Source organism: Zootoca vivipara, chromosome 1, assembly GCF_965207765.1.
Source record: "Zootoca vivipara chromosome 1, rZooViv2.hap1.1, whole genome shotgun sequence".
Classification (NCBI taxonomy): Eukaryota; Metazoa; Chordata; class Lepidosauria; order Squamata; family Lacertidae; genus Zootoca; species Zootoca vivipara.
In genome coordinates this window covers 1933624-1944098 of record NC_142582.1, presented here as the reverse complement: position 1 = coordinate 1944098, position 10475 = coordinate 1933624, and the positions used below count along the sequence as shown (strand labels likewise).

General features: G+C 45.6%; 1 protein-coding gene across 15 annotated transcripts in view; it reads left to right on the top strand.

Annotated features, from left to right (window-relative positions):
- The first annotated feature begins 8134 nt into the window (after positions 1–8134).
- Positions 8135–10475, top strand: part of MLPH (melanophilin) — an 81126-nt gene continuing 78785 nt past the window's right edge. For 5 of the 15 annotated variants that reach the window (XM_088663371.1, XM_088663291.1, XM_088663517.1 and 2 more), the window contains exon 1: positions 8140–8339. Coding sequence is in view for 2 of the 15 variants with exons in the window: in XM_088663864.1 (XP_088519990.1) it covers positions 8846–8887 (42 nt within the window). In the remaining 13 variants the exon portion in view is untranslated. Of the gene's footprint in view, positions 8888–10475 lie in introns of all 15 variants that reach the window. The other 10 variants (XM_088663689.1, XM_088663802.1, XM_088663603.1 and 7 more) reach the window with 5 other exon arrangements.

Genomic DNA, 10475 nt, shown 5'->3' with positions numbered 1-10475 from the left:
ATAAAAAATGTTGGAAATGTGGAATTAAAGAGGGGAATTTCATTCATATGTGGTGGTATTGTGAAAAGGTAAAGAGGTATTGGGAGAACATACCGTATATTCCGGCGTATAAGACGACTGGGTGTATAAGACGACTCCCAACTTTTCCAGTTAAAATATAGAGTTTGGGATATGTTGTTGTTGTTGTTTAGTCGTTTAGTCGTGTCCGACTCTTCATGACCCCATGGACCATAGCACGCCAGGCACTCCTGTCTTCCACTGCCTCCCGCAGTTTGGTCAAATTCATGTTCGTAGCTTCGAGAACACTGTCCAACCATCTCATCCTCTGTCGTCCCCTTCTCCTAGTGCCCTCAATCTTTCCCAACATCAGGGTCTTTTCCAAGGATTCTTCTCTTCTCATGAGGTGGCCAAAGTATTGGAGCCTCAGCTTCACGATCTGTCCTTCCAGGGAGCACTCAGGGCTGATTTCCTTAAGAATGGATAGGTTTGATCTTCTTGCAGTCCATGTGACTCTCAAGAGTCTCCTCCAGCACCACAATTCAAAAGCATCAATTCTTCGGCGATCAGCCTTCTTTATGGTCCAGCTCTCACTTCCATACATCACTACTGGGAAAACCATAGCTTTAACTATACGGACCTTTGTCGGCAAGGTGATGTCTCTGCTTTTTAAGATGCTGTCTAGGTTTGTCATTGCTTTTCTCCCAAGAAGCAGGCGTCTTTTAATTTCGTGACTGCTGTCACCATCTGCAGTGATCAAGGAGCCCAAGAAAGTAAAATCTCTCACTGCCTCCATTTCTTCCCCTTCTATTTGCCAGGAGGTGATGGGACCAGTGGCCATGATCTTGGTTTTTTTGATGTTGAGCTTCAGACCATATTTTGCGCTCTCCTCTTTCACCCTCATTAAAAGGTTCTTTAATTCCTCCTCACTTTCTGCCATCAAGGTTGTGTCATCTGCATATCTGAGGTTGTTGATATTTCTTCTGGCAATCTTAATTCCGGCTTGGGATTCATCTAGTCCAGCCTTTCGCATGATGAATTCTGCATATAAGTTAAATAAGCAGGGAGACAATATACAACCTTGTCGTACTCCTTTCCCAATTTTGAACCACTCAGTTGTTCCATATCCAGTTCTAACTGTAGCTTCTTGTCCCACATAGAGATTTCTCAGGAGACAGATGAGGTGATCAGGCACTCCCATTTCTTTATGAACTTGCCATAGTTTGCTGTGGTGGACACAGTCAAAGGCTTTTGCATAGTCAATGAAGCAGAAGTAGACGTTTTTCTGGAACTCTCTAGCTTTCTCCATAATCCAGCGCATGTTTGCTATTTGGTCTCTGGTTCCTCTGCCCCTTTGAAATCCAGCTTGCACTTCTGGGAGTTCTCGGTCCACATACTGCTTAAGCCTGCCTTGTAGAATTTTAAGCATAACCTTGCTAGCGTGTGAAATGAGCGCAATTGTGCGGTAGTTGGAGCATTCTTTGGCACTGCCCTTCTTTGGAATTGGGATGTAGACTGATCTTCTCCAATCCTCTGGCCATTGCTGAGTTTTCCAAACTTGCTGGCATATTGGGTGTGGCACCTTAACAGCATCATCTTTTAAAATTTTAAATAGTTCAGCTGGAATATCATCACTTCCACTGGCCTTGTTATTAGCAGTGCTTTCTAAGGCCCATTTGACTTCACTCTTCAAGATGTCTGGCTCAAGGTCAGCAACCACACTACCTGGGGTGTACGAAACCTCCATATCTTTCTGGTATAATTCCTCTGTGTATTCTTGCCACCTCTTCTTGATGTCTTCTGCTTCTGTTAGGTCCTTACCACTTTTGTCCTTGATTATGGTAATCTTTGTACGAAATGTTCCTTTCATGTCTCCAATTTTCTTGAACAGATCTCTGGTTTTCCCCATTCTATTGTTTTCCTCTATTTCTTTGCATTGCTCATTTAAGAAGACCCTCTTGTCTCTCCTTGCTGTTTTTTGGACATCTGCATTCAGTTTCCTGTATCTTTCCCTTTCTCCCTTGCATTTTGCTTGCCTCCTCTCCTCCGCTATTTGCAAGGCCTCGTTGGACAGCGATTTTGCTTTCTTGCATTTCCTTTTCCTTGGGATGGTTTTCGTTGCTGCCTCCTGTATAATGTTACGAGCCTCCATCCATAGTTCTTCAGGCACTCTGTCCACCAAATCTAAATCCTTAAACCTGTTCCTCACTTCCACTGTGTATTCATAAGGGATTTGATTCAGATTGTATCTTACTGGCCCAGTGGTTTTTCCTACTTTCTTCAGTTTAAGCTGGAATTTTGCTATAAGAAGCTGATGATCTGAGTTACAGTCAGCTCCAGGTCTTGTTTTTGCTGACTGTATAGAGCTTCTCCATCTTTGGCTGCAGAGAATATAATCAATCTGATTTCGATGCTGCCCATTTGGTGATATCCATGTGTAGAGTCGTCTCTTGTGTTGTTGGAAGAGAGTGTTTGTGATGACCAGCTTGTTCTCTTGACAGAACTCTATTAGCCTTTGCCATGCTTCATTTTGAACTCCCAGGCCAAACTTGCCAGTTGTTCCTTTTATCTCTTGATTCCCTACTTTAGCATTCCAATCCCCTGTAATGAGAAGAACATCCTTCTTTGGTGTCATTTCTAGAAGGTGTTGTAGGTCTTCATAGAATTGGTCAATTTCACTTTCTTCAGCTCCGGTAGTTGGTGCATAAACTTGGATTACTATGATGTTAAAAGGTCTGCCTTGGATTCGTATCGAGATCATTCTGTCATTTTTGAGATTGCATCCCATTACAGCTTTTGCCACTCTTTTGTTGACTATGAGGGTCACTCCATTTCTACTACGGGATTCTTGCCCACAGTAGTAGATATGATAGTCACCCGAACTGAATTCGCCCATTCCCTTCCATTTTAGTTCACTGATGCCCAGGATGTCGATATTTATTCTTGTCATCTCATTTTTGACCACATCCAGCTTACCTCCATTCATGGTTCTTACATTCCAGGTTCCTATGCAATATTTTTCTTTACAGTATCGGACTTTCCTTTCGCTTCCAGGCATATCCACAACTGAGCGTCCTTTCGGCTTTGGCCCAGCCGCTTCATCAGCTCTGAATCTACTTGTACTTGTCCTCCGCTCTTCCTCAGTAGCATGTTGGACGCCTTCCGACCTGAGGGGCTCATCTTCCAGCGTCATAACTTTTATATGCCTGTTGTCTTTGTCCATGGAGTTTTCTTGGCAGGGATACTGGAGTGGCTTGCCAGTTCCTTCTCCAGGTGGATCACGTTTAGTCAAAACTCTCCACTATGACCTATCCATCTTGGGTGGCCCTGCATGGCATACCTCATAGCTTCTCTGAGTTATTCAAGCCCCTTCGCCACGACAAGGCATTGATCCATGAAGGGGAGAGTTTGGGATATACTCGACGTATAAGAGATACGACCCGGCGTATAAGACGACCCCCAACTTTTGAGAATATTTTCCTGGGTTAAAAAGTAGTCTTATACGCAGGAATATACTGTATATAATGAAATAAAAAGATCCTAATATATACAATAAAGAAAAAGCCAGAAGCCTTCCTGCTAGGAATAGTGGGAGATGATGTAGAGAAAAACGATGTAAAGTTATTCCTCTATCCGACAACAGGTACAAGAATAACCTTAGCTCAGGTTTGGAAACAAGACCAAATTCCAACGATAGAGGAGTGGCGTAAGAAGATGGTGGAATACACGGGAATAACAGGAACTCTTGAGAGAAAAGCCTTTTGCTGGGTTGGCTAAGAAAATAACTGAAGCCACTTATACTTTGCAAGTATATAGATGAAGAATACTGGATGGGAAGCCACCATAAACCGTCCCACCCATGAAGCAAGGTGAGGCAACTACCTCGGGTAGCAAGATCCACAGCGGCAGCAGCTCTGCCTCCAAGAAATGCATTGTCTGCTGCTGCTGTCGCCACGGTGGCTGCGGCAGCTGTGGTGCATTCCTTGGAAGCTGGATCTGTCACCATCTTGGTGGAACCCCAAAATGGGGCTTCTGTAGCAACCTCTTGGTGAATAGGAGGTGCTGCTGGTCCCCCACCCCACCCACCTTGTTCCCAGTGTAGATCTTCACTCACCCCTTCTTTCCTGGTGGCAGGGCACTCCATTGAGTGGTTCCCCTTGGGTGCCAAAGTGCCTTGAGCCCTGTGTCTCTCATGGCTACATAGGAGGTTTCTGCTCCACCAAATGTTTTCCAGAGCTGGTTTGTGTTTTCCCTCCCAGGAAAATCCCTTCTATTCATTTATCCACGTGGGCCTCAGAGATGAAACCATCCCAAGGAAGTAGGGCAGAAGTAGAGGCAGAGTTATCTTCAGGGATCTTGGTCATTCCATAGTACGGTATTGTGGAGGTGGAAGGGATCCCAAGGGTCACTTGTATTGCTCTGCCAAGTGATGGAAATAGGTTTATCACCCAGCAACAGCCGGTGTTGTGAAATGTTTCTATGTTTTGTCTGAGAGCTTTTCTGCACATCACTGTGCAATTTGGGCTACAGGTGGGTGTATGTTTTTTTCAAAGCTCTCCTGCGGAAAAAGCTCATCAGGAAACCCTTTTATCTGAAGTGGGTGCAGGGAGGGGTTTTGCTTCCTTTGTCTGAAAGCCTTTTTTTAAAAAGCCAACCTCCCCCTGGACCATGAAAGTGAACAAGGCCCAAGAACTCGGGCATCTCACTCCACCATCACAGAGTCCTGTTTCCAAGCCACACACACTTTTCCCTGGTGCTCTGCAGAATATCAGAAACTGTCTATTTGTTCTTTTTTAAAAATCAAAATGTTTCCAGTAGAATTTGTTTTAAGAAGAATAATCAGCAAGATGAAAGATTTAAGAAGTTGCTGCATTGAAGCATAAACTATAAAAAGTGAATCAAAGAGGGGAAGGCGACCACATTCTGAAATAAAAGAGAGAGAACTGGACCTGCAGAGAATCATATCTGGTAAATTAGCAATGCGGTGAAGAAGAGGAGCAACAGTTTGTTTCCTCATCTGAGTCTGGTCTCTGGACACAAGCCACCAAGCCAGTTCCAGCAAGATCCGGGGAGGGATACACAGGCCAGCCCACATGCCGCTTGTTTGGTGTTCCAGAGAGGAGCAAGATAAATGGAAACTCGTTGCAGGGCAAATCAATCATCAGCTGCCCACACATTTGGAAAGACAAATTGGATTCTCCTTAGGTGGCCTTGCTGGGAGCATTTTCACTGATGCACCCAATACATTTCCCTCCGTAGATAATTATCAATGGAATGCATGTCATTCAGATTGTCACTGAACTTCATGCAAGCCTCCCTCTCCTCCCCCATTCACATCTCCCCCCCCCCCCCGTGGCGAAGCTACCTGCTCTGACAACGGGAGCGGTGTACATCCAGGAGCGGGGCATGCGTCCCAGGGGGTACACATCCTGGGGTGGGCGTGGTGAGCACTGAGCGTCCCAGGGGCAGCCACGATGTCACCCCCCAGATGGCACCCGGGACGGGCCGCCCCTCCACCTTTGTCCATCAGTGCCCACACAGAGAGAACAGGCCAGCAACTTGTGAGAATTTGATTATGGCTGAGATGCTGCAGGGAGGGAGTAAAGCCTTTCACAGAGGGGGAAATGGCTGTTCTGTTGGTGGAAGTAAATTCATAATGGGGAAAATGCCAAAGGGAAAGGGAGGCATGATGAATTTTTTTGGGGGGGGGGGCCTGCACTTCCTTTAAAGGAAAAGGAGAAACATCTAGCGATCTGAAAACAGATCTCGCATATGTCACTTAATTTGGTCTTTTCATGGGCCTCTTTGTTGAGCAAAATCAGTTGAATCTGACTCCACTTATGGATTGTAGTCTGCCCTGAAGAAGAATGAATGACTTTGTTCAGAGCACATAAAGCAAGCTCACAAAATGAGAAGGTCTTTTTTGGAGGAGGTCTTGTTTTGTATTTAACTGATGTGTACAACAGAAATTGTTTAGAATTTACATGTGATTTTAAAATTGCTGTAGACTCATAGAATCATGGAATTGTGTCATTAGAAGGGCCCATGAGGGTCATCTAGTCTAACCCCCTGCAATGCAGGGATCTTTTGGCCCCATGTGGGGCTCTGAGATGAAGAGTCTCCCTCTCTACTGACTGAGCTATCCTAGCCTCTTCCACTTCTTGCAGCACAAAAAGAAAAGCAAAAGGTGCTTTCCTTGTCATCCATGAGGGAGCCTTTGCACTCCGGGGGGGGGGGGATACTCCAGAATGAATGCTAGACACAGGAATACAAAAGAATACAGATGCAATTAAAATATTGTTGTCCCATATTAGAACAGATTGAAAAGGAGCCAGTTTGTACGTATCCTGATAACATTGCAGTGATTAATAGAATGCAGCATGAATTTGTCAATAATAAATTTTGCTAGATTAGTCTTGTGTAAGAAGGCTGTGGCATTATTTATCTTAATTTCAACAAAACATTATCCAGTGGATTTACAGACTGTCATTTCAGACTGTAATCTTTGAATATTCTTGGAGAATGTGTAAAGTTCACACAGATTGGAGGTGGGCAAATGTTGTCCCCACCTTCAGAAAGAGGGGAAAGAAGATCCAGATAACTAGGCATGAGACTCTTAACCTCAAGGTTGTGGATGCAATCCCCACTTTGGGCAAAATCTTCCTGCTTTGCAAGGGTTGGACTAGATGATCCTCATGGTCCTTCCAACCCTACAGTTCTACTCACTTGACCCATTGATACCAGGAAAGGTCTTAGAGCAGATAATTCAACAAGTCAGTCTGTGAGCACTTAGAAAAGTGAGTCCTAAAACCCAGCATGCATTTCTCAAAATCCATGCTGGGGTTCCTGCTGCATTTGGAGGGGGGGGGGGACTGATGGCTGCCAAGAGCCCTTTCAACTCTACCATATCTCTTTCAAAACAAACCAACAGATTCAGGTGGTTAAATGTCCCTTTGGCACAGGAGAACACATCACCAGTGAGCTATTTTAGAACTTTGCATATTTTATTAACCACATGTGAATAATAGTGGAATCCCTTTACATGAAAAATCAGGTCGACAGCATTTTTAATTGATTATACCTCCAAGTCAATTCAGTTCAGTTGCCTGGCATTGAAAAGGTTGCAGAAACAATTGCCTGCTAAGAGCGACTTGGGGAGGCACCCACAAGGTCTAGTCTCCAGTGCCGGAGTTTTCTATTGACACAGAGCACAACTCAGCACAAAGGAATTCAAAGTATGAATTCACTTTTCACCTTTTGTTTGAACAGGGAGATCAGGTTTAGCTGATAAGGAGTGAAGAAAATAACACAGCTGTTAAGAGCCTTATGCAGCCCATGAATGTGAATGTGCATGAGTGAGTTCTTTGCAAAGGGGTGTTTAGGAAGGCCCACTGCCTGTGCTGCTCACACACATATTTGAAGAGCAGGGCAGCAGGCATTTCCCACATTTGTCTCAGAAGATGGGAAAGCCCTGCTGAGTCTTGGATGGAACATCCTGCTTCCAACCGTGGGCAGCAGCGGGATGATTCGAGAAACCCTCAGACAGGCGACTGAGGCAACAACGTCGTCTCCGTCTTTCTTTGAAGACACAACTTTTCTCCTCTGGATCGCAGTGCTAGTTTCTTTCCATCCGCCTCAGGCTGGATAGCATTAGCTTAGGCTACCGTTTTGTATACTGTATATGGTTTAATGGTTGCGTTGTTAACTCACTGTGATTTCAGGAAAGGCGGCATTAAAATATTTCAGATGAAGAAAAACAAGGGACAAGCTACTGCCTCTGCAAAATGAAGGTTCATCCTAGCAGCCTTCCTAGCTCATAGCCTTGCGCATCCCGATCTCGTAGTGGATTTGCTTAACCCTCTAACCTGCTTTTTATTGATGATTTTTTTAAAAAACCTTACTCTTTCAAGTCCCACTCAGATTTAAACACCGACTGACTGGGCCATTTATTCTCGCGCCCTGACCAAGTGCCCCACAGGTAGCCCAAGCAATCTTCCCCTTAGTTTTTTTTAAAGCTGCCAGCGGCTGCAGCTCTCCCGTCGCATTTCTTCTTCTGCTGCTCCTCTTCTTCTTATCGTTTTAGCTGCTGCTGCTGCCGCTGCTGCCCAGGAAGTTGACTGGGAGGCCAGCGCTCGTGGGGCCATGTGATCGTTGCTCACCGATTAGGTGGTTGGATCTGGTGAGCCCTGGGCGAGGGGAGAGGAGGATGGGAACCCAGCACTGGAAGCATGTGACAGCCACATAGTTTCGCACCACCTTCTTCCACCGAGAAAGAGACCAGAGAGAGGGCTGAGCAGCACCCAGGAAGCAGCAGCAGCAGCAGCAGCAGCGCGTATTGCAAGGTAACCTCAGCTGCGCAAAGGGCGATCCCCAGGGGGAGAAGCGCAATTGCAACCTGCTGCTTGCCTTGGCAGGCTCCAGGGGGGTTGTTTCCCAGGGGCAGAGGCAGTGAGCAGCAGCCGAGCGAGGACCTGGCGGGCGTTTGCAGGGGGCAGAGGAAGGAGGACTGGGAGCGAGGGGCCAAGGTGAGCGCCAGCTGAAGGAGGAAAGGGCTGTGCATTAGGAGAAGGACTGAGCTGGAAAGAACGGGAGCATCTCCGCGCGCCTCTCTGCCCGCGTTCCGTGCACCGGGGATACGCGAATTGGCAGCAGTCACAGTTAAACCAACCTAGAGGAGAGGAGAGGAGGGATGGGAGGCTGCTGCTGCCCTGTGGCACTGAATGCTCTCTGGCGCACAAAGAGCTTGTGACTTCCTGCTCATGGGGACGCCTCTTCGCCAGAGGCGCCCCGAGGCCGATTGAAGGTTAATTTGGGAAGCAAGAAGCGCCATGGCTGCACATGGCTGCAGATGACTCCACATGCGCCCTTTCTGGCAAAGCTGCCGACTGGGGTAAAAAGAGCAACTTCCTTGACTTCTTTCCTTCCGGAGATTTAAATGTGGGTTCATTTTTACTGTTGACATGTTGTAACTGGAAAGGCACATTTCCAATTTCTTACTGATTTGTTAAATGTAAACTATGGAAATAAAGCCAATGCAAATCTATAAAAGGGTACCCCCCCATGGAAAGTCCCATTTCAATAACACTTTATTGAAATATTTATGAAAGTGCTTGAAATAGTTTTGAGCAACACCGGATCTATCTCGTTTTTGATCAGGAGTCAGGTTTCAGCTCCATCAAAGTTGCAGCAGTATTTGGACAACTCCTTCTGTTTATGGAAAGCTTTTTTATAGACGGCCAGTCTGACAAATAGATCCAAAGCCCCGGAAGTTGTTAATGGCAAACAACTAGAATATGCAGATCACTCTCATCTCCAGCCAAGGGGCTGCAGATTGTTTTCCAGCCCTGCAGATCAGATGATGCCCAGCACTCAGCATCTGGAAACTGGTATCTGGCCAGCTGACTGGAGTTGGGGCTGATTTGCATATTTGGTACTTGTTCTCAATAAATCTAGTCATTTGTCACTAATAATAATAATAATAATAATAATTACTTTTTTACCTTTAATCACCACCACCCTCATCTGTGGCTGTGGCCTTTTGTTAGATTGATTATATTTAGCATTTATTTTAGGTTTCAAATTATATTAACTAGAAGGCCAAGTTTAAGACACAGGTAAAGTTTATGCAGAATTTACGGTACCACCTGCAAATACAACCATATTCAGTGGTAACTGAGGGTATTCTGAAATTGTGTAAAGAACTAATGTGCCATGACTAGAATGATGGAACTGGGTGTCAGAAATCCAGGATCATAGAACTACTTTGCTAGAAAGCTCATTGATATGAATTGGAGAGGTTGAACTGATCTACCTATCAGGTTGTTGAGGTGCTAAAGCACTGCTTTGAACTCCTCAGAAGTGTGGCATTAAATGAAAATTGCATCTCACATCTGTGGGGATTGTAGTTTGCTAGGATTCCATGACCCCACTAGAAAAAGTGTCTTTCGCTGTCTGTTGCTGAGGCTGAGGCTAAAAAATATATGACAAGTCCAAACTACTGCTGTTCATCTCCTCCTTGTCCCCACCCCACCCTTTAGGGTGTGATTTCAGGATAACAGCAAAAAAAAATGGGAGGTGGGTTGCAATTTCTCACAACTTCTGTGTGCCTAATGCACCATTTTATTTCTCCCCTCTGCAGGGGGGTTAGACAAGGAGCCAGCATAACCGACATCAATGTGCAGGTGGACAGAGTCATATTTGACAGAAGCACGTCTGGCCTCTTTCAAAATCACTCCACAGACCCACCCTCTAGTAGCCGGTCTACAGTCAGCATCCATACCTTTAGGAAGAGGTTTTTGGACTGTAGTTATGGTTTAGCCTGGGGGTGGGTGGGGGTGGAGCTAGTCTGTTAACTGGTTGTTTAGAGGTTGGGAGGTTGTTTGGCTCCCAACTCCCACCAGTCCTGGCCAGCACAGCATGCTGGGAATTGGACTCCCAACAATTTCTGGACTCTGTCCCTGGTTTCCCCATATCCGATC